Raw genomic sequence first — 22017 nt, forward strand, 5'->3', positions numbered from 1 at the left:
ACTTCATCCTTTTTTAGGGCTTATTTAGTGTCAAGAAAATCATGAGAATTTTTATTTTATAACAAGTGTAAGATGAACTTGTTGTTTGGTTGACGAAAAGTTAGCAAAATAGGAAAAGTAGACCTTCCCATAGAATTAGACAGCGACATAAGAAGAATATTTAACAATTTTGTTCAAAACCATATAATTATATATATTTATAGGTTTATCTATAATAAAAAGAACAATTGATCGATATAATAAAGAATATGTTGTTAGTTAAATCCAAACATGACATCAATATAAAAACAACACATATTTTTTATTTTTAGAATGTGTTCTTTAAATATACTTTGTATGTTCTTTCAGTACTACATGTTCGTTTTTTGTTTATCATTATATGTTGTGTCTGTTAACCAACAAAGTCAAGTGGTCATTATTTTAAAAATAAATATGTTGAAGCTTGTGCTCGAACCCTTGACCTTATGTAAGGATTTTTAAAGAATCACCATCTCATCTAACTTCTCCTAGTAATCCATGTTTCCATAAAATTACAAATATGTGTTGTAATTAGTTAATGTTATTAAACATATCCCTTGCATCCTTAAAAATAAATAAATTTGCATGTTCATTAAAATTAATTATGTATGCATGACACCATTTAAAGAGCAGTGTTGACCACCACAGTATTACACCTAGGGAGTTTTAGTTAGTATAGGGTTTGAGCTCGAGACCTCAAGTACATATAATAAAGTCTTAACCACTAGGCTAAGTTGTATTTATTATTATTATTATCATAAACTATTATATTAATAAATGAATTTTTTTCTTACCCGGGGCATAGCCCGGGCTTAATAACTAGTTATTATTATTAAAAGTTGTTCATAATAATAGTAATACTAGTAATAAAATACAAAGTAATAATAATATGTTTTATAAAAGATAAGTTCATATCGAATTAGATAACTTAAGATCTGACCAGATAAAAAAACACGTTAAATAAAATCCGATTAGAAAACAAAAAATAAGTTCAATTTATATCAAATTAGTAAAGATAGGTGAACTAAATAACCTTACTTTTTTTTCGATCAAGGTGAAAAACAGTGCAAATTAATTAGACACTATCACACTACTGGTCAACTACACTATAAGAACAAGACTATAAATACACTCTCAATGGACCCCCAAAAAGTCTCCTAAAATACCCAAAATTAGCATAAGAAGCCAAAAAAAAAGCCCTAGAAAGATAACATTTTTGCCTCTCGGTCCAATTTAGGGTTTATCGAAGTTTAAGCCCATTAACTTCTCCTCCCTCCAAACCCCTTCTTCCCTCTTCTGCAACCTCCCTTAAACCCTAGTAAAATTCGGAAGAACAATTCTTTTTCAATGTAAGTTTTCTTTTCTTATTTCTTCTTTATAATTGTTTATTGTTTATTCATGTACAATAATCTCTAATATCATGATTTAAAGTTAAAATCTTTGTTCTCCACTTTTTCTGGGTTTAATTTTTCTTGTTATCGGATTTTTCTGTTTGTATACAATATTTTTTTTTTGTTTTTTATAATCTACAGAATTAGGTTTTTTCAACTGGTTACTGAAATTTCAGTCGGTGATATTATTGATTTTTTTTTTTGTTATTGTTGGATTGCTTTTAGTAATTTTAGGTGTGAAAGTTGGAAACTTTAGTGATAAGATTGTAAACTTAGTTTGTGAAATTTTTAGGGTTCTTTTTGAGTTTTGTTGAAGTTAGTTTTTTTTTTTTTTTTTTTTTTTTTTTCATGTGATCATAATGCCCTCAATTATATGTGTTGATGGAACTCAGTTTTTACTCTGTATAAGTGTCAATTTTTTTTACTGTATCTTGTTCCAAACAATGGGGTTTACTTGTATTATAGCATTGTGTTATTATGAAGGTTTGTTGATGATGAAGTGTTATTAAAAGCGCGCTGCTTCCTGAATTTATAAGTAATTGTTGGTAGATCAATTCGTTGGTTCACACAAGATTTAGTCTGTAGTGATTCTCTTTTGATAATATACACCAATATCCGAATTTTTGTCACTATAACTTAGGTTACTGACCTATTGCTGCAACTCTCAATTGCATATGTTGGTGATTCAGTTTATTCTTTGTAGAAGTGCCAAAACATTGCTGTATTTTACTCCAATTGAGTATTCTAAAGAATGGACTTTATTTCTATCACCTTATAGTGGAACCGAAATCTCCCTGTCTCAGTTTTGATATATTGAAGGATGTAGTATTGGTAAGGTGCAATCAAAATCTCCCTGTCTCATCGCTTGTAATTTAGCTGCATTATCTTAATTTCTACTGATAAACACTAACAACACATATACTTGTCACTATTTAGAGATTCTGGCCTCTTGCTGTAAGAAAACTAGCTTTGGGGGAAATTTATGGCGTCTGTCTTATCACTCGGATGTAATGTTTTCCTGTGTCTGATGGAAAAAATTGCTTGAATGTGCAGATGAATGGTTTAATTGAAAATGGCACCATGAATGGCTATTCTAATGGCACCATGAATGGTAATTTTAATGGTACCATGATTGCTAATTATAATGGTGCTGTGATTGGTAATTGTAATGGTGCCGTGAATGGTCATGGCGTCGATGCAACGGAGGATGGGGTCACTCCTGAAGTGCAGCCAAATAAGCGCAGGAGAAAAAAGTCTATTGTTTGGGAATACTTTACCACAGAAACTGTCACTCCTGGTTGTATCAGGGCTTGCTGTAAACAGTGCAATAAGTCATTTGCTTACATTACTGGCAAAAAGCAATCAGGTACTAGCCACCTCAAGAGACACATATCCTTAGGTATCTGTCCTGTAAATCGTCCTAACCAGGAAAAGAAGCAACTCTCTCTCTACACACCACGCTCCCAAAAAGGCACTATCACAGCTCCTCCAAGAAAGCGCTTGAGAGCATCTCCTGGATCAGTAACCATTGCGTTAGACCAAGAACGCTGCATTCATGAGATATCCAGAATGATTTTACTTCATAATTACCCAACAAACATGGTAGAACATCGTGGTTTTATTGACTTTGCCCGGATTCTTCAACCTCACTTCTCTATGGTTAATTTTGATGCTATTCAGAGTGAAATTATGTCTATCTATGCGAGAGAGAAGATTTTACTTGCAAATACTCTAGCTGAAATCCCTGGGCGTGTCAGCCTTACTATGGATCTCTGGACATCAGACCAACTTTTGGGTTATGCTATTCTGACTGGGCACTTTGTAGATGCCGATTGGAGATTGAGCTCCCGGGTCCTTAAATTTGTTCTCGTGCCGTTCCCAGATTCACAAGTTGCTTTTAATCATGCTGTCGTTTCATGTCTGTCTGAGTGGGGCTTAGGAAACAAGTTGTTCGCACTTGCTGTCGATCAGTCTTTTGCAAACGAAGCTGTTATTGGGAACATTAGGGGCCTGCTTTCAATAAAAAATTCTCACATGCTGAATGGTCAATTTTTGATACCCGATTGCTATGCCCGTGTCATGAGTCGTATGGCACTGGAAGCCCTGGTGGCAACACAAGAAGCTGTTGCCAAAGTTCGCGATAGTGTGAAGTACGTCAAAACTTCAGAATCTTGTGGAGTTAAGTTCAATGATCTTAGACAACAACTTCACGTCCCTTGCACACAGAGTCTAGTCATTGATAATCAAAGAAGGTGGGATTCAACTTACCATATGCTGTCAACAGCATGTGATTTGAAAGAAGTTTTTTCTTGTCTAGATACTTCTGATCCTAATTACCAGCAGGCTCCTTCAATGGATGACTGGAACTGTATAGAGGTACTTTGTGTTTATTTGAAGCTTTTTTATGATGCTGCTGACATTCTTACATCTGAAATCTACCCTACCTCAAATAAATTCTTCCATGAAGTCTCTAAAATTCAGATGCAGCTAGCTCATGGATCATTCCATGAGGATCCTTATATTAGCAACTTTGTCAGACCTTTGTATGAAAAGTTTGACAGATATTGGAGGGACTGTTCTGTGGTCTTGGCCATGGCTGTAGCTATGGACCCAAGATATAAGTTGAAGCTTGTGGAGTTTAGCTTTTCCAAGGTTTACGGGGAAGAAGCTGACATGTGGTTAAGGGCCGTTTATGATGGTATACATGAGCTATACTTTGAATATGTTGCTCAGACTTTACCCTTGCCATCCATTCATGTAGAACAAAGGTATGAAGGATTCATTAAAGCAGAGGCACTTCAAGATGAAGCAACTCTACCTCCTAGCGATGGCCTGTCAGATTTTGATGTGTATATTTCAGAAATTTCAAGTAACCATCAGACAAAATCAGAACTAGATCAGTATCTAGATGAGTCACTTTTGCCAAGAGGTTCACAGGATTTTGACATTCTCGAGTGGTGGAAGTTGAACAGAATCAAATACCCAACTCTCTCAAAGATGGCTGCTGATATATTATCGATACCGTTTGCTACAGTTTCTCGGGATTCCGTGTTTGATACAGTAGGCAAGAAGTTGGATAGTCATAGGAGTTCACTTAAGCCTGTTACATTAGAGGCCCTCGTTTGTGCTAACGACTGGTTGCAGTGTGGAATGAGACAGAGTACACCCTTGTTAGATATCTCCACAATGTGTATAAAAATGGAAACCCAATAAGGTTGAGTTCTTGATTACTTGGTCGTTGGAAGATTGGCACGGCTGTTACTCAGCGGTGCAGGTTTTAATGTTGGCTGATCACTAATCTTTCTTTTCCCCAATTTTGAAGATAATAGGAGTAACTATAGTTTTGTGTATTATTGCAAAATTCTTTCGTTTCATTAGCGTAAGTACCTTTTTGGTTGAAGAGCTTTTTAGTTCTAACTATGATGTAAAGTTTATTTTAAAATCCAAAGTGGCAAAGAATAAGAAATTCAGAAAGGCACACTAATATTCCTGCTCCCTCCCCCCTTCCTTCTTTTTTAACTCTGTTTCTTATTGATGTTATGACTTGCATGTTTGTCAATGCACACTTTCAACTATAAATATTTGTAATCACTTATAAATAGTGTCAAGATTCACAATAAAAATTTGCCGAATTAGATATTAAAATATTGTGACTATAATAGGCGTGTGTCCTATCTCTTTTGAAGTCGTTTTATTACTGGTTTTTGTTTATACTGAAATTTTAATGATCATTTCTTAGTAATATGCCCATACACTATGTGAGCTTGTTTCTTTTTGACAACAAGAACACACAAACAAACAACAAAAACAGATTAAACAAGATTTCCATTCCTAGCTGCTATAGCTAGGTTATGGCTTATGGCTATCTTGGACAGAGAACCTGTCAACCTTCCTAATCTCACAAAATACAAACATATTACAAACATCATACAGATCATAACTTAAGCTAGGCAGCTGAAAAAGAAAATGCTTCTTTTTGAACATGTTTATAAGCATACGGGAGCCTATAGCTACGCTAATATTTTTGTCGCCTCTTTGAAAGACTTCCTTCAAACCCCTTAGAGCTGATAAGCATTCACATTGAATAGCTGAATTGGCTTTAACTTGATCATTTCCTTTGAATTCCCGACATCCTCTAGAACTCCTGACCAACCAATTCCTGTTAATGGGCAATATATCCTCACATTTTACCCCGATGCTTTTCGAAGGAGACAACTAGATCTTCCTTAGTTTTCTCTTCATGTCCTTTTTTCTTATTTTGTTCTTCATGGTACTTGATCCTTCCTTCCTCTTCTTTGATGAAGTCGTCTGTCATAATTATTGAACACAACGTTATTCCGATGCCTCCATATAGCCCACAAATAGACACAAAAACCTTTTGCTCTAGAACTATGGGCACCATCATCTTTCCGAAATTTCTGCATGAAGTTAGTAATCCAATCTTTAATCAGAACAAAATTGGAACTTTATACATGAATACCGAGCCATGACCCCCATCAAATTCTCGCGTTCACTAGGCAATCTTTGAATAAATGAGACTCAACTTCTTCTGCACCTTTGCATAAGTAACAATGCTCATTAACATTAAGATTTCTTTCCCTAAGATTTTTGATTAAGGCCAAAGCATTATTTAAAATTCTCTAGACAAAAACTTTCCATTTCGGTCTCATATCCACTGCCCATAACTTGCCCCAAAACTTCCTGTCCAAAGTTTGCGTGCTTTGATTACGATCCGGCCTAAGCAACATATAGTAAGCATCTTTGGTGGTAATTTCACCAGAATTTGTTCTATTCCACACGAAGCATTTCCAAGGTGTTTTCCACTCAGACCAATAGCAAATTGGAGATCCTTTATATTTGGACTTCAACACTCCGGAGATAGGAGATCTTCCTTATTATGCAATCGCACATACAACTTGTTTTGCCAAAATAACAGTATTCAAAGCTCTTACGTTCCTCTGGGTGTGAGTGACCCTGTGCGATGACAGCCCAAAGGAAATTCATCTTGCCACGAGTTCTCGAAAGGGGCCCAAAAGATGTGAACTTGTACTTATTGGATACTTCAAAAAATATTTATTCAGGTTTCTAAGGAGCGAAAAAAATAAGTATTCATTTTTTTTTAATAAGGTAAGGAGAAATCTTGACAAGTTGGGGGAATAAAGGGGATTCCAACTTGTCAAGAGTGAGAATCAATCGCAAGACCTCCTAAAATCGAGAGGAAAACTCTAACCACTAGACTATCCCTCACTCTCATTAAGCATTCAAAATTGCATCATCTCAAAACACAAAAGTTGAATCATACACCTATACCCCCCACCACCACCACCACCACACAGAAGAAAAGAGCTTCTCCCCTCATAGGCAAAGTAGTATAGATAAAAGGAACAGTAACTTTGTAGCTATTCACGATGTCAAAAAAAAAAAAAAAGAGCCTTTGTAGTTAGTCTTTCAGTTACTTGCATTGAAGAACAATCAGAGATTCTATCACTATTAAATTTACAAGAATTATGTATTTAATCCTAACAGCTCAATTTGCGTTAATCGTCCTTCACAAGCTGAACCTTCTGTATACTTCCATCTATTTCCTGTCAATGCAACCTTCATCTGTAGATCATAAATCATAACTGCAACTGGGTCGTGCCGTAAAAGGATCTTCGACATTCAATCGACTCGTAATGCTAACGATGTTTGCTTCACACCTCTAACCTGGCATTGAATTCCTTGATCCATAGGATAATAGTTGTGGAAGCATTGAGAGCACTGTAGTTTGATAACTTGTCTTGGCAATACAGAAAAACTTGAATCCAAAAGACATCACATAAACTCGAATGAGTCATCATCCATATGAATCTTCCCAATTGAAATTTCTAAAAGTGAAAGATATTTCAGTAAACTAGTTAGGATCTCCAAACCTTCCTCTTCCACGTTAGAGCATTTCGGTGTATCCCACAAAACATGAAGAACTCTTATGCTCACAAGACGGACACGAAAGAGGATGAACTGATAAGGGACCAAGAGCTCCTCCCTCTATCTAAAAAAAGCACAAGAGTATTCTGAGTTATGCTCTAAATAAATTTACAGATTTCACTTTTACTACCTTACCAGGACATCACATCTTTTATAACTTCCCAAGACAGGAAATAAGTTACCATGTCAATGAACACACTGTTTGAGAGCCAACATTACCTATTTTAGCTTATATAGTTTTATCGTCACTTACCCTGATACATTTCCTGCAGATGTTTAGCTTACTTCCCACAGTGAAGTAGAAAGACGCATATCATTAGGAAAGATGATCTATTGAAGGGAGAAAGAATACAATTCTGTACACGAGTTTACAAGCAGCACTAACGTTTATCAACAAAGTCTTCTATAGCTGCATTCTTATGCTATTCATGTTTCTCTTCTACATTATGGACTCTGTTCAAGGACTCGTCAAATGCTTGCAAAGCACTCCTGTAATGGTCTAAAGACATAACTCCTTCCTCTACAACTCGTAAAGCACTTCGATACAACTGATTTAACCATTGAATCTGATCATTACTATCTACAATGTTGTTAGGATGATCTAGGACATACAAGCGCTTATAGTCCTTTTTCCATCTTGACAATATATATTTTGCAGGAATCTCCTCTACCCCATTATAGTTAAGCACACATAATGCATGTCGACAGAGGTAACCATTAAAGTTGAAGCAACTGCAAATGCAATGAACTTCTGCTGATCCTCGATTATAGTAAACTTCATAATCTCGAATCTCTCTCCTGTTGGCCTCACCAAGAAGACGCTCTTTCACCAAGAATATAATGTATGGTCCATCAACATGGAGCTGTGTCGTGCTAAAACAGGAATACATTTCCTCCACCTCAAGCTGGAATTTCTGAAATATTTCTTTCGTATAGACCTTAGACAGCTGTTGTTCGAAAAAGCACCTCGTTTTGAGCAGAGAGCTTGAGTTTCTTGACTCAACATCAGAAAGTGTTTCTTCCTTGTGCTTCTTATGTAAAGCTAACTCATATTTGTCAAGAAATTCTTTTAGGGGAGTTTGTTTATGTACATACTTATCAAAAAATGGGTGCAGAATTTCACTAGGCCGCGCTGTTGACATACCAGCAAAGACGGTATCTTTCAAGTAGACAGGCACCCATCGAGCTCGATCTTCATATAAAGATCGAAGCCAATCATGATTAGAGATTCCAAATTGCTGAACCATAAGTCCCCAAGCAGCCTCAAATTCACTCATCTTCAATGTTTCATAAACGGCTTTAAACAACAGTTTCCTAATAGCATCATAGTTTCGCAAACCTCCCAATTTTTCAGGGACTTTTCTCATAATATGTGAAATACTAAAACGATGAAGTGATCTAGGGAACACATCACTAATTGCATTCCTCAAAGCCTGAGACCTATCAGTAATAATGGTTTGTGGTGAGGGACCAGACATGCATTTGAGCCATGTTTTTAATAACCATGTGTATGACTCTGTTGTCTCTCCAGCAAGCAGACCACAACCCAACAATACGGTCTGGCCATGGTGATTTGCTCCAACAAACACCACCATTGGAATTTCATATTTGTTAGCTAAGTAACTGTTGTCTAGGAAAAGGACATCACTAAAGTAACCACATGCAGCCCTAGACCTAGCATCAATCCAGAAGACATGTTTAATACACCCTTCATCATTGAAATCCATCAAGTAAAAGAAGTTCGGATTAGTCAATTGCATGCGACAGAGGTAAGTATAAATAGCCTGTGCATCACCTTTCTTGAGGTGCAGCTGATTAGGATGATTAGGGAAAATCTGGATTTCTTTTGCACAGGTATTCAGATACTCCGTATCTGTACTATCTATGACAACTGCCTTGTATAACTTGATTGTTTGCCCCTCTGCAATAGAGTTGCAGAGAGACTTCCTCTTCGTTTCAGCATCAACCGTCTTTAACGTCTTGTACATTTTTGTTCCCAATAAATGGTTGTGTTCAAGGGCGACTTCGAGAATTCTCCATCTTCTCGAGTCCACTAATCTCATTCTGACCATAGCTGGACACCCAGTACGGGTCTCCTTCCTCAAACGATTCACATCTTTGATTCTTTTAAAACCCTGGCTACTGCAGCAAAGCACTGCACCATACTTCTCCTTACTATTTCGTTTAAACCATGAATTTTTCACCCTGACACGGAAGCCCACTTCCTTAGCATAACAATTATAATAGTTGTATGCATCATCATATGACTCAAACTCCATGCCGACAGCAGGTGCAACAAATTCTTTCCTTCCATCAGATAATATGTTTTGGGCAGCAAGCTCTGCCCTATCACTCCCATTCTTCGGAATTATGATGCCATCAGAATCTCGCATTTGCCCAATATTACCTGACTCTTTTTCCATCTCGTGCAAGAAAAGGGAGCCAGAGCAAAAAGACAAAGAAGAGATCAAGACCCTGGAGATATATTCTGAGTTAAGGAGACATCCCTTCTATATTCATTATGTAATCAATTTTAACATATGCTAAGGATAACCAGTGCGATAATGTGAAAAAGAAAAAAGAAAAGGCAAAGCATATACTCTAAAGCAATAGAAAACACAGGTAACACAGGTACCCGTTCGGCCATCAATAATACAAACTTGAACAAACCAGTAATTTTCCTTAATGAATGAAATCGAACATGCCACAGATGTAGATCCAAGTACATAGTTCAACACAGATTAAGAATCATACGGTCATCTACCAGTATATGGTACTAGCATATATTACTCAATCTAGGTGTTTGTTTGGATAACATAAAGAATCATAGGAGGTAGAAATTCAAAGAAAATAAAAGAACAGGGAGTTGTTTGGTTGACAAATAAAAAAAGGAATTTGCACTACTTAAGGTGTTTTAAAATGGAGGAAGTTACTTACCTAGGTGGCTAGGTCCCCTAGGTAAGTGGAAACTTAACACGACAACCAAATTCATACTTCCAAGGACATGCAACCACCAAACGACCATTACTTCTACAAAAGTAGAGAACAAAAACTCAAATCTCCAAAATGCTTATGCCAGGGAAATACATGAGATGAGTTGATCCAGTCTATGTGAAGCTCAAAGCTTTCATTGACTATCTTCAAGGTGCTTGACATCCATAGCAGAGAGCTTAACTAGAGCAAACTTGAGAAAGAAAGTAATATATCTCTATCCAATTGGTAAACCTTTCGTATAATGCAAAAAAAAAAGTATTCCTATATAGCTGCTTGGTCTAGTGGTACGAATTACGATACCCACCTAATGACTAAGAAATCTTAAGTTCGAATCTGCCACTAAGTTCCTTGGGTTGGCGATTTCCTTCATTATATCCCTCCACTCCCATACATAGACCTAGCCTGCAAAACGAGCTGAATTTGACCTATGCGAGGTTTTGGTCCTATACTCCTATAGGATCCTACTCTTAGCTATCTTAAGGCAATTGACATTCGCCTCAACTTGATCAACAACTGACTGACTGTACTGTTCATATTCTCTTTGATGTGGACCTCATTGTGCTCCCTCCTTTTTTGAGGATAATCCTTATATTACACCAATTATCATGTTCAAAAATCATCTTGACAAACTTAGAAACTCAGTTCAAATCCCATATCTCAACAACACTCTTTCAACAACATCGAATTTCAATATTTACAACCATCACAATTCACAGCTTCACCACGAGGAATTCCACATTATAAACATAAAGAGTTCTCCCATGGCGAAAACCCGAAAACCGGTCTCATATACAATGCCATTTGTGTACAAATACTTCCAAAATCACCACAATCATTCTAAATAAACAAAAAGATCAGCAAGAATTTAAACAATATATAGCATTTGCACATCCAAACGAGTTCAATGGGTTCAACTAAACCCACAAAATCATCATATTTTAAGCTCAAATAAAGAAATTAACCATCTACTGTTAAATAAAAAAAAAGCAGTAACACATTGAATTACCTTTGAATTGGTCTTGTTTAGGTTTCTTCAATCTTTAATTTTCCTCAAGTTTGTGGAAGATCCAAGTTTCAAATTCTAAATAAACCTTCAAATTCGTAGAAGACAGAATTTGCGATCTTGTCGAAAAAGTTTGATTTTCCCCGAATTTTTCACTTACATTCTTGTTTGTTTTTTATGGAAGTTAAAAATTGTGCGTATGACTGATGAGTGATGAGTGATGAGTGAAACTTTAAGATGGAGAGCATAGATGAGTGAATCCATCATTTGATAACTAGTCCTATACCCACGCCACCATGCGTGCGAAAATAAATAAAAGATTAATGACTTACTAACATGTACGAAAAAGTGTTCATAAAGTTTATTATATATTTATTTTTTTGTTTTTCTAAAAACCAATAAATTAAAGATGTTGTAATATTTTGTTAATTGAGGGTAATAATAAAAGAGAATGAAGTTATGTTTGTTAGTTAACGATATAATACGGTTTATAATTTATACTGTCTCCCATATCTTCTCTATAATAGAGATAAATTTTTTGATACTCCCTCTTAGGCTTCTATTCTTTTTAATTGCTACATTCAAAATAGTTTTCGAGACACAATTTTGAATCTTAATATCTTAAGTTAAGGAGATATGATAAACATATAACGGGTAAATACATTTGATATGATTTTTCATGTAACAAATATTGTTTGTGTACATACCAAAGTTATTAAAATCGCGATTCAAATCTTAGGATCTTACGATTTTACGATTCAAAATATGGTAGACGATTCGATTCGCGATTCTAGACAATTCCATACATTTCTGTTGACTAGTGAAAACCTCGCAAGTTAAAATCATGCTAACAAATAAAATAAGAGATATATATTGTTAGTTATTGCCAATATAGTGGGTAAACAACTATGTTTTCTAATTTTTAGGTCTTTTAACTTATAATTTTAGCATATTCAATGAAGATTGAGTGCAATATCTTGATTATACATGTTTGTAGAATCTTACGATTCTACGATTCGATTTTACGATTCGATTCTAAAGGTAGTTTTCGATTCAAACTAGAATCTCGATTTTAACAACATTGGTACATACAGATATTGCTCGTGTTGTTTTCCCCTTATTTCTTACCCAAAACACAAACAATATTTGTTACTTGAAAATTTTCGTTAGATATATTTACCCATTAGAGATTTATCAAACCTCTTAGTTAAGTACAAGAGAAAAAATTATAGATTCGAAAAGTACACATTGAGAAGGAAGTAAACAAGATCCCGCATTGATAAATTACTTTTTATACAAAAATTACATACTATAAATCATTACAATCACCACAATTTATGAGCTCCACTAAAACTCCAGAGGATCCGGACTCATCAATTAGATCATCAGTGAGTGAATGATGCTCTGCATTTTCTTTCGGGTTAATTTTTTTTTGGGAATGCACATATAGCTCAGAATGCCAAGTTTCAATTGATATTTTCCCTATTTCACACAACCACGTTACTAAAATCAACTTTACATTTTGAAAAATATTATACATCACACATGCTTCTCTTCCGTGAGGCGAACTTTATTTAAGGACTCCAAAAAGGCTTGCCAAGCCACCATATAATGATCTTGAGACACCACACCTGCTTCAACTACTTGCATTGCTCGTTTGTGCAAATGTTCATACCATTGAGTAGGATTGGTTATATCAATGGCATTAGATCTAATATCCGGCACGTACAAGCGCTTACAGTCCTTCCTCCATCGTTGGAGAATATAAGAGAATGGTATCTCCTCCACACCGTTGTGGTTGAGGACGCTCAAGGCATGCCTACAAAGATAGCCATTAAGGTTAAAACCACCACATACACACCGGACTTCAACTGTTGCTTTATCGTACATCACCTCAAAGCTTCTGAGCTCCTTGATGCCTCCATTCTCATGTTCCTTTACAACATAAGTACAGACATGCCCAGAAGTATGAACTTGATTAATGGTCACACAACAAGCCATCATCTCGACTTCAACTTGGAATTTTTCAAATATTTCTTTAGTATAGAATTTGGATAGTTGTAGCTCATAGTAGCATCTTGTTCTTAGCAATAGGTTGGATCCACTGGACTCAAGATCATCGAGTGCTTCCCTTAGTCGTTTCTTTTGCATGATAACATCATAAAAGTCGAAGAATTCTTTTATAGAGGTTCTTTCATGGACATGACCAGCAAAAAAGGGAATGAAGGATTCACCTACTTGAGCAGCAAAAAGTCCTGCAAGAAATGTATCCCTCTGGTAAACTGGGGCCCATTTTTCTCGATCTTCATAACAGATCTGAAGCCACTCATGATCCCTAGTGCCAAACTGCTCTATCATGTTGTCCCATGAAGACTCAAATTCATCAATTTTCAGAGACCTGTAAACTGTTACATTCAAGATTGATTGGAATGCTTCAGATTCTTGTAGTTGGCCCATGTTGAGAAGAATGTTTTGCATCACTTGTGGCAACCAAAACCGATGATGGACCCGAGGAAACACATCAGAAATCGCACTTTGAATGTTCTTGAATCGGTCTGTGATAATAGTTTGAGGAGGCCGTCCTAACATGCATGTAAGCCACGTTCTAAACAGCCATATATAGGTTTCCACAGTTTCTTCTGCAATGAAAGCACAACCAAGCAAAATAGACTGCCCATGGTGATTAATTCCAATGAAAGCCACAAGTGGTATCTCATATTTGTTTGACAAACATGTTGTATCAACAGCCACAACATCCCCAAAGTAACTGTACGCAGCTCTTGCTTTGGGGTCTATCCAAAATACATTCCTCATTTGACCTTCATCATTCAAATCCATAATGTAAAAGAAATTTGGACTTGTTAGCTGTTTCTGACAAAAAAAACCGTGTATTGCTTGTGAATCTGCAGCTTTGAGCTGCAAGCAGCAGGACTGAATGTGGTTACTATTCTCTGTTCTCCTGGAGCTTGAAGTCCAAGAATTGGCTGCATCAATTACAGAAGTACGGTATAACTTGATGGTTCGTACTTCTACATCAACAGTTGGCTCTAAGTTTCTTTTTGACCCTACTTCCATTTTCTTGTGTGACTTGGAGTTCTGCACCCTTTCAGGATCAAATAAATGATTGTGTTCAAGTTTAACTTCATCGACCCGCCATCTATTTGTTTCCACCAACCTCAACCTTATCATTGCTAGACAACCTGTCCTTGTTTCCTTCCTGCGGCAGGTTGCTTCTTTCAATGTTTTGAAACCCTCGCAATTGCAGCAGAGTACTGCACCACGCTTTTCTTTGCTGTTGCGTTTTGTCCATGAGGATTTCACCCTGATAGCAAAACCCAATTCCTTAGCATAGCAGTTATAGTAGTTATAAGCATCATCATAGGATTCGAACTCCATGCCCACAGCGGGTGGATGGTAATACTTCTCTTTAGATAACCCGTCTTCATCATCCATACCCATCATATTGTTTCCCTGGTTATGTTCCTGGTCATTGCCATCAAGATCAAGCACTTGAAAGGTGTCATTTTCTGCATTATGATCCCTCACCTCAAGGAACTGTTGACTATTACTGCAGTGGTCCTCAGCTTCAAGATCCAGCACCTGCTCATTTCCCTCATGTATATTGGCATCAATCTCAAAAAATTGTTCACCATCATTCTCATGGTCATCACCCTCAATTACAAATCCATGGCGACCTTCACGTTCATTGTCATCAGCTTCTATTTCAAACAGCTCATCGCCGTCATCTTCTTGGTCTTCCATTTCTTCAATGAGAACCTCACTATTTGAGGAATTCTCATACATCTGGGAGGAAGAAAAAATGAGTGCATGACGGATAGATACATAGTCTTTCTGTAGATAAAACAAAGGAGTAACTTGGTTTAGTTAACAACAGTATCAAAGAAACTCCAGTGATTAACCAAATAGACAGAAGTTTGTGTCCATTTGTCCTCTTCATTAACAAACATGGTTACAGAAGTTCATGATCTGGAAAGAGGCCTTCCAAGTGGATTGATGGTATACATGCAATTTGAGAAGCTTAGATGGAGAAAAGAGTTTTAACTACACTCTTTGTGATTCAAGCCAAGTGTGAGCTTAGTAAACTTGGTTGTTCACAGGCTCACAGCACAACAATAGTTTCTTAGGGGATCTACGAGTTGTTAGGGCTTTGTTAACAGCATGTCAATAAAAGTGGTTCATCTAGTAAATTGACAAAAAAAAAAAAAAAAGGTTCCGACAAAAGTTAGGTTGTGGTAGCTATTACTTATAAACTTACATGAAAAAACATGACTACTATATTGAAAATAAGACTGTAAAGATGATAAAGAGCATAGGGATAAAAAAAAATTATTACGGAACTCTAGATTGATACATAAAAAACCAAGTTTTTCAAAATGACTAACTTAAACACTAACTCTCTACCTATAATGCTACCTCGCCTAAGACCAGAATTTAGAGGAACTAGTACAGACAATTCGTAAAATCATCGGCCAAAGCGACTGTATATGAAAACAAAGAATCTGTGACAACAGCAAGCCCCTCCCTGCAATTCCATAAAATAATGATGGACAGCTTTCATGTCAATTATTTCAAAATTAGTTTTCTGTTGTTTGGTTCCATGTAAGAAAGATGATGAAACGAAAGGAAAATGAAAGGAAAAGTAAAGAGGTAGTGAGAAGAGTGTACAAGAGAGATAAGGAAAAGAAAGGAAAATAGTTTTCCCTTCATCTTGAAGGAAAAATGGTTTTCCATCATTGGGAGAATTTTACTCCTAGGGAAAATGATTTTACACTCTGCAAACCAAACAATGTAAAATTGAAAATAGAGGAAAACAGTTTTCGAGGAAAATGTTTTACATCCTACTAAGCAGAGCCTTAGTAATGCAGAGGATTTAATTCTATAAAGATCTTCCATTGTGAAAAAACAGAGGAAATAGGAATCTTTGCGATCCTAAAGGTATTTCAAAATCTAAAATGACAAGTGTGAATGACTTACTGACCAAAATTAACCCCTGAACAAAAACGACAGCACCAAGAGCAATTCCTCTCCTCCAATTCCACCACTGCGATCAGTGCAGCAGCACCACATGACTGGTGGCTATCATCATCATAACTTACACTGAAAATGGTGGCTTGTACTTCTTCAATGAATGGCCCATGTTTAGTAAATTGACAGAAGATCAAAAACAAGTAACAAGCAGCTGTGAATAGCAAAGACCAAAAGTCCCAGCTGCCAACTATTCTGCATGGCCAAACATGCAGCACTGTCATCATTATGTCATGTAACCCACTGTGAATCTATCACCAGCAGGTAAATTGACAATGATGGCAAGGAGAGGAAGGTGAGTGTAAAAAGAGGCAAGGCCAATGGTTTATTTAATCTGATTGACAATTATAGTGAGCACTGTAGGCAATTAACTTTTGGCTCCAACTTCGTCCTCTAATCGATTTCCTGGAGTAGTACAACAAAACCCTTATAATTCCCAATCTGGAGTCTGGTGTTCTATAGAAATTAAATCATGTCCCAGAACTGGACAGGGGCCTTTTTGTTCACAAGTATGGAGTCACAACACCAAAAAGAATTAGCAACTATAGTAGTCTCTACTACAAATCTACAACAACTAAATATGTGCTAAAACTTTTGCAGGTAAATGTGGACTCCATACCTTAACATTGGAAGGTTGTCCAAATACACAGTTCTTTCAATTCTTTGTTCCAAAATTGAGTTTTGTATTCGAAGCCAAGAGGCAAATGCAGCATGAAAACCAATGTTATTTCAAATCAAACAGAGAATTATTATTTGGTGACTAATCTCCTTATACCTGCCATGAACCATGGCAAACTACTAGTAATGTTCTATGCTTCAACAATGGAAAAAGCAAGTGGGAACAACTCGTTGTTGCCATCGACATGTAATTAACGTACAAGTTGGTACTGCTACTGCCAATACCGTCAATAGTGATGAGAGAGCGACACTGTAATTAATACTGAAGCTACGAGTATTAGTTGCATTAAGATATGTCATATGTGGCTATATGTGGACCTTGGTATGTGATAATTACGAGAACCTCCAACCATAGACTCTTCTAACTTGCTCCAGTTCCCAACTCTACACTGCTGCTATCCTACCACACTTTATAAAGTGATTGTGCGGTTATGCCTGTCGAAGTTTCAAAAACTGAAACCCATTAGTTAGTCAACTCCTGTAGCTTTCCGATGAACATGATATACACTCCTGACCGATAAGGATCACACTCAAGAATGTGCGCGATTTGTTCACCTACATTTCAAGAATTCTACTCTGATAGATAAACTACGAAAAAATGAACACTATGAACAACATAATTTTCCTCGTCATCATTTAAGTCAATCGCATTCAAATTTAAATTGGCCCCTTCACATGTTCTAATCACCTCTTTCTTACTGTTGTTATCTAACATCTACTAAGGGTCTGTTCTCCCCAACTTATTTTCAAATCAGTTCAGTTTAGTTCAATTCAGCTCTTGACAATACTTTTACTCTCACATATCACTATTCAAATCAGTTCAGTCAGTTCAATTCAGCTCTTGACAATACTTTTACTCTCGCATATCACTATTCATTTCAGTTCAGTTCAACTGTTTTATGCCGGAGAAAACAGGCCCTAACATTACATTCTACATTCTTCACTCTTCTAATCTTTAAGACACTAATCAACCTAGTACCGAAAGACTCTTTCGACTAAATATAGGAAACTAAGTAATTCTAGCATCCGCTCACATTATTCTTCTTCATGCAATAAACAAGTAACAGCATTAACAAACAAAGTCAAAGAAGAATGAACACTGAAATCAGAAATAACTAAATAACAAATCTCAATTTCAGTCAAAGTCATTTCTTAAATAAAAGCAAACCCTAAATTCCAAAAAGAAATTAATTAAAAATGAGGTCATTGAAGAGAGAGAGTATACTTCAAACTTCAAAAGGTAGTATAAAGAGATTCATGAAATTTAATTATGTTGCATACGCCATTTCTGCAAGAGTATAATACAATTAAATTAAGATGTGTTCTATTTCAATGCACTATAAATTGAGTAAATAGAAATGACATTAAAAGAGAAGTAAGTATACACTATAAACCAAACATGGAAAATACAAGAAATGTGTATGAAAAATATGAGCATAATAAGTATAGAATTAAGGGAGGACGGAGAGAGTGACACCTGGAAGAGAGAGAAAGAGAATTGTTGGTGGTGTCGCCGCCGTAGATGGACAAAGACGGTGGTGGCGTGCGGTTCACGACTGAGACAGTGAAGGAGGGGTTTGGGGGATGGAGGAAGGAGAAAGTCTTTATCATGTCAATTGTCAAAGTTGGGATTTGGTTTTGGAATTTTTGTGGATAAATGTCATTAATATCTAATTGAAGAGGTCAAAAAATCTACAAGAATGACATAATATTTATCAAAATGGTTATTTTTGTAAATGAATACAGTGCGTTTTTTGTGCAACATGCCACACAGAACTCAAACCGTGTGGCCACATTATGACATTACAGTAATTCTTCCTCTTTCCCTGGCCAATTTCTTTTCCCCTCAAATTTTTCATTTTCTCTCTCCTCCCACCCAAATTCCTCTTCGACCCTCCTTCCTCCTTCCTCTGATCTTCGACTTTTTCATCATCGCAAACTCAACCTTCGACTTCGTCTGCGTCAACAACCACGTCATCCACGTCTCTCTCTCTCACCATTTTCTATTTTCTCTCTCCTCAGTTTCTTCTGCCATTAAAGCTGCAATGGCGGACAGACGAAGATGGAGTTGTTCGACGCAAATGTAGCAAACCGTCGAATCTGCAGTTTAAGAGGCCGCAATTCGGTTTTTTGAAAGAGTGATGGAGATTAGTCTTTCAAAAAACTCTTCATTTTAATGGCGTGAGCGTGCACAGAAGTAACAGACCGTACTACTACTCTTGGCTAAAACCGTGAAAAATCAAAAACGTTTTCTTCCTTTGATATTTTTCCTCTTTTGTGTTTTTTTTTTAACCTTGAATCAAAATTGAAAATTCCTTTACAGATTGAAAAATGCAACTGAAATTTTCTCCAACATCATCCTTCATGTTCATGTATGTGTAATGGTTATTTGATATATATTTTGATCTGGGTATTGAAATTTTCTCCTCTTGATTTTTTCATATCGGTTTGATTTCTTTGTTGAAACTTGAAATTTTATGAATATGTGTGTATCTTTTCTGATCTCAGAGTTGTGTTTTTTTTTTTTGGTGATTTTTGTCTTGGTTAGTTCTACTGGAATTCGATGAAGCCTAGTAACTTACTGTTCTTTAAGAATTGATCAATTTTGTGAACTGCTTGAGTATCAATTAATCTTTTTTTTTTGGTAACTGATTTCATCGTCACCGGATTTCTGATTATAGTTAGCCGATTATTAAGAAAGAAACTATACTAGTATTATGAATATGAGGTTGGTTACAATAAAATCCACAAACTTAGTCTTGATGGATATGTGAGATTGAGAGAATAGTAAAAACAGGTTGAAGTATTTCATAATTCAATTTCAGTGATATGTTATGGAACATTGTTTTTTCAACTAAAGTTGATGTGTTCTTAATCCCATCAAAGGAAGTGCAACTGATTCTTGTGGAAGATAGGGAGTTTTGATAGTGTAGTTTGTACTTCCTGAAGTTTCCTAAGTAGAAGGTAGTTTTAAAATAGTTTTGGGATTTAATTAGTTGAGAAATCAGTAAAAACACCCCTTATAATTACAAAAGTAATCTCTTATAATTACAAAAAAGTAACCCCTAATTTCAATAAAATTAACCTATTACAAAAAAGTAACCTAGACTTTCAGTAAAAGTAATCCCTATTTATAGTAAAAGTAACCCCCTTACAGTTACAAAAATTAACCTATATTTTCAGTAAAAGTAACCCCTAGTTATAGCAAAAGTAACCCCCTTACAGTTACAAAAAGTAACATATATTTTCAGTAAAAGTAATTCCTAGTTATAGTAAAAGTAACCCCTAATTATAGCAAAAGTATTCTATACTTTCAGTAAAAGTAACCCCAATTTATAGTAAAAGTAACCCCTAGTTATAGCAAAAGTAACCTATACTTTCAGTAAAAGTAACCCCTATTTATAATAAAAGTAACCCCTATTTATAAAAAAAAAGTAACCACCTTATAGTTACAAAAAGTAACATATACTTTCTAGTAAAAGTAACCCCTTAGCATTATAAAAAGTAATCCCTAGTGTCAGTAAAATAACCCCGTAGCATTCGATAAAGTAATCTCTAATTCACTAAAAGTAACACCTTCGCTTTGAAAAGCAACGCGTTTTACTTTTTACGAATAAATGAGATTACTTTAAATATAATGGGGATACTTTTTATGAACTAATTAATGGGTTACTTGTACCTTTCTTATGATTACTTTCTATAAACATTTCAAGCTATTGTATAATAATTAGAGTTACTTTTGCGAACATATGAGGTTACTCGAACAAATAAACAAGGTTACTCAAACATGTAATTACTAATTAGGGTTACTTTTGTTAACTAATGAGATTACTTTTATAATATAATGAGTCATTTGAAAAATATATGAGGGTTACTTGTACAATAAATGAGTTACTCGTATGGTAAAATAAGGGTACAAATACTTATTATGAAGTAATGGGTTCCTCGTATCATAAAATAAGGTTACAAATAATAAGGGTTATACCTACATTCAGATAGGGTTATCTGAAAACGGATTCACGCTTGAGTTTTTTTTAAAGGGGACACGAGCATCATTATAAGGGCTAGCTTGAACTTATTATTAGCTGGCCACGTCCTTATTTATCAATGTGTAAATTCTAGAGAAAATTGGAAAAAAAAAAGAGGAAATAAGAGGAGAGAGAAAATAAGGCAAAAAATAGGAAAAATGAGAGAGACATCAAAGAGAAAAAAAAGAAAAGTAAAAAAATAAATGGGAGAGAAGGGGCGTGAGAGAGGGGAGGGGGTTGAGAGAAGGGGGGGGGGTTGGCCACACCATTACTTGAAGGTGTGGCCCGCCTCATATAAAAGTTTGTGAAATGAATATATTGTATAACATAAAACATGATTAATTAACCCAAGGGGGAGGAATTAAAATGATATAATATACCCTTTCAAACATTTTCGAGATTCAGGTAATATATGAGATGTGTTTTATGATCAAATACGATAAAACCATTTAAAATTATATCTCTATTATATAAGCCAAGGGAGGAGGTGTGGTGTCCTCTTTTGAAGTGACTAAAATACCCTTAATAATCTAATTAATGGAATGGAAAAGATTACAAAAGAAAATCATTTAAAAATTCCCATTCCAACTTGCCATTTAAAACAAGTTTAAAATGGTATATGCATCAAATACTTCAATCAAAAGTTAAATGGACAAAATATTTATACCTTATTAAAAAAGATGGCATACATAACGTGCCCATGAAAAGTCTGAACATTCACTACCTTTGAGACTCTTTAATTCAGTTAAGCCAACTCATTATTTTTGTTCTTTCTGTTTAATATTCATTCACAAAAAATTAATGTTAACAATCACGCACAACCTTTTTTTTATTTTTTTTTACATTAGCTAATTAATATATCTAAATTCATCTAACTGTTGAAATTTTCACA

General features: G+C 35.5%; 3 protein-coding genes across 11 annotated transcripts; 1 reads left to right on the forward strand and 2 right to left on the reverse strand.

Annotated features, from left to right (window-relative positions):
- Nucleotides 1-1169: 1169 nt before the first annotated feature.
- On the forward strand, nt 1170-4887 carry LOC104904533 (zinc finger BED domain-containing protein DAYSLEEPER). Its single transcript, XM_010692802.4, has 2 exons — nt 1170-1367; nt 2463-4887. The coding sequence occupies exon 2, from the start codon at nt 2463-2465 to the stop codon at nt 4620-4622; it is 2160 nt and encodes a 719-aa protein (XP_010691104.2). The 5' UTR covers nt 1170-1367; the 3' UTR covers nt 4623-4887.
- Nucleotides 4888-6597: 1710 nt separating this feature from the next.
- LOC104904534 (protein FAR1-RELATED SEQUENCE 6) lies at nt 6598-11603 on the reverse strand. 2 transcript variants are annotated; one of them, XR_002041059.3, is made up of 2 exons: nt 11377-11603; nt 6598-7440 (listed from the first exon to the last, which is right to left on the reverse strand). XR_002041059.3 is itself a non-coding variant. In XM_010692803.4 (2 exons), exon 2 carries the CDS (start codon nt 9797-9799, stop codon nt 7799-7801), a length of 2001 nt encoding a protein of 666 aa, XP_010691105.2. In that variant the 5' UTR covers nt 9800-9851; nt 11377-11603; the 3' UTR covers nt 7693-7798. The 2 variants fall into 2 exon arrangements, 1 of the variants encoding a protein (XP_010691105.2); XM_010692803.4 differs by lacking the exon at nt 6598-7440 and adding an exon at nt 7693-9851.
- A 1026-nt stretch (nt 11604-12629) lies between these two features.
- Nucleotides 12630-18743, reverse strand: LOC104904535 (protein FAR1-RELATED SEQUENCE 8). Of its 8 annotated transcripts, none has more exons than XM_019252062.3 (3): nt 18575-18743; nt 17039-17532; nt 12630-15177 (listed from the first exon to the last, which is right to left on the reverse strand). In XM_019252062.3, the coding sequence occupies exon 3, from the start codon at nt 15175-15177 to the stop codon at nt 12913-12915; it is 2265 nt and encodes a 754-aa protein (XP_019107607.2). In that variant the 5' UTR covers nt 17039-17532; nt 18575-18743; the 3' UTR covers nt 12630-12912. The 8 variants fall into 8 exon arrangements, with proteins under 8 accessions (XP_019107607.2, XP_048492047.1, XP_019107604.2 ...); XM_048636090.2 differs by having other exon boundaries at nt 17039-17550; XM_019252059.3 differs by lacking the exon at nt 17039-17532 and adding an exon at nt 18323-18385.
- Between the last annotated feature and the right edge of the window lie 3274 nt (nt 18744-22017).

This window comes from Beta vulgaris, chromosome 9, assembly GCF_026745355.1.
Source record: "Beta vulgaris subsp. vulgaris cultivar EL10 chromosome 9, EL10.2, whole genome shotgun sequence".
Taxonomy (NCBI): Eukaryota; Viridiplantae; Streptophyta; class Magnoliopsida; order Caryophyllales; family Amaranthaceae; genus Beta; species Beta vulgaris.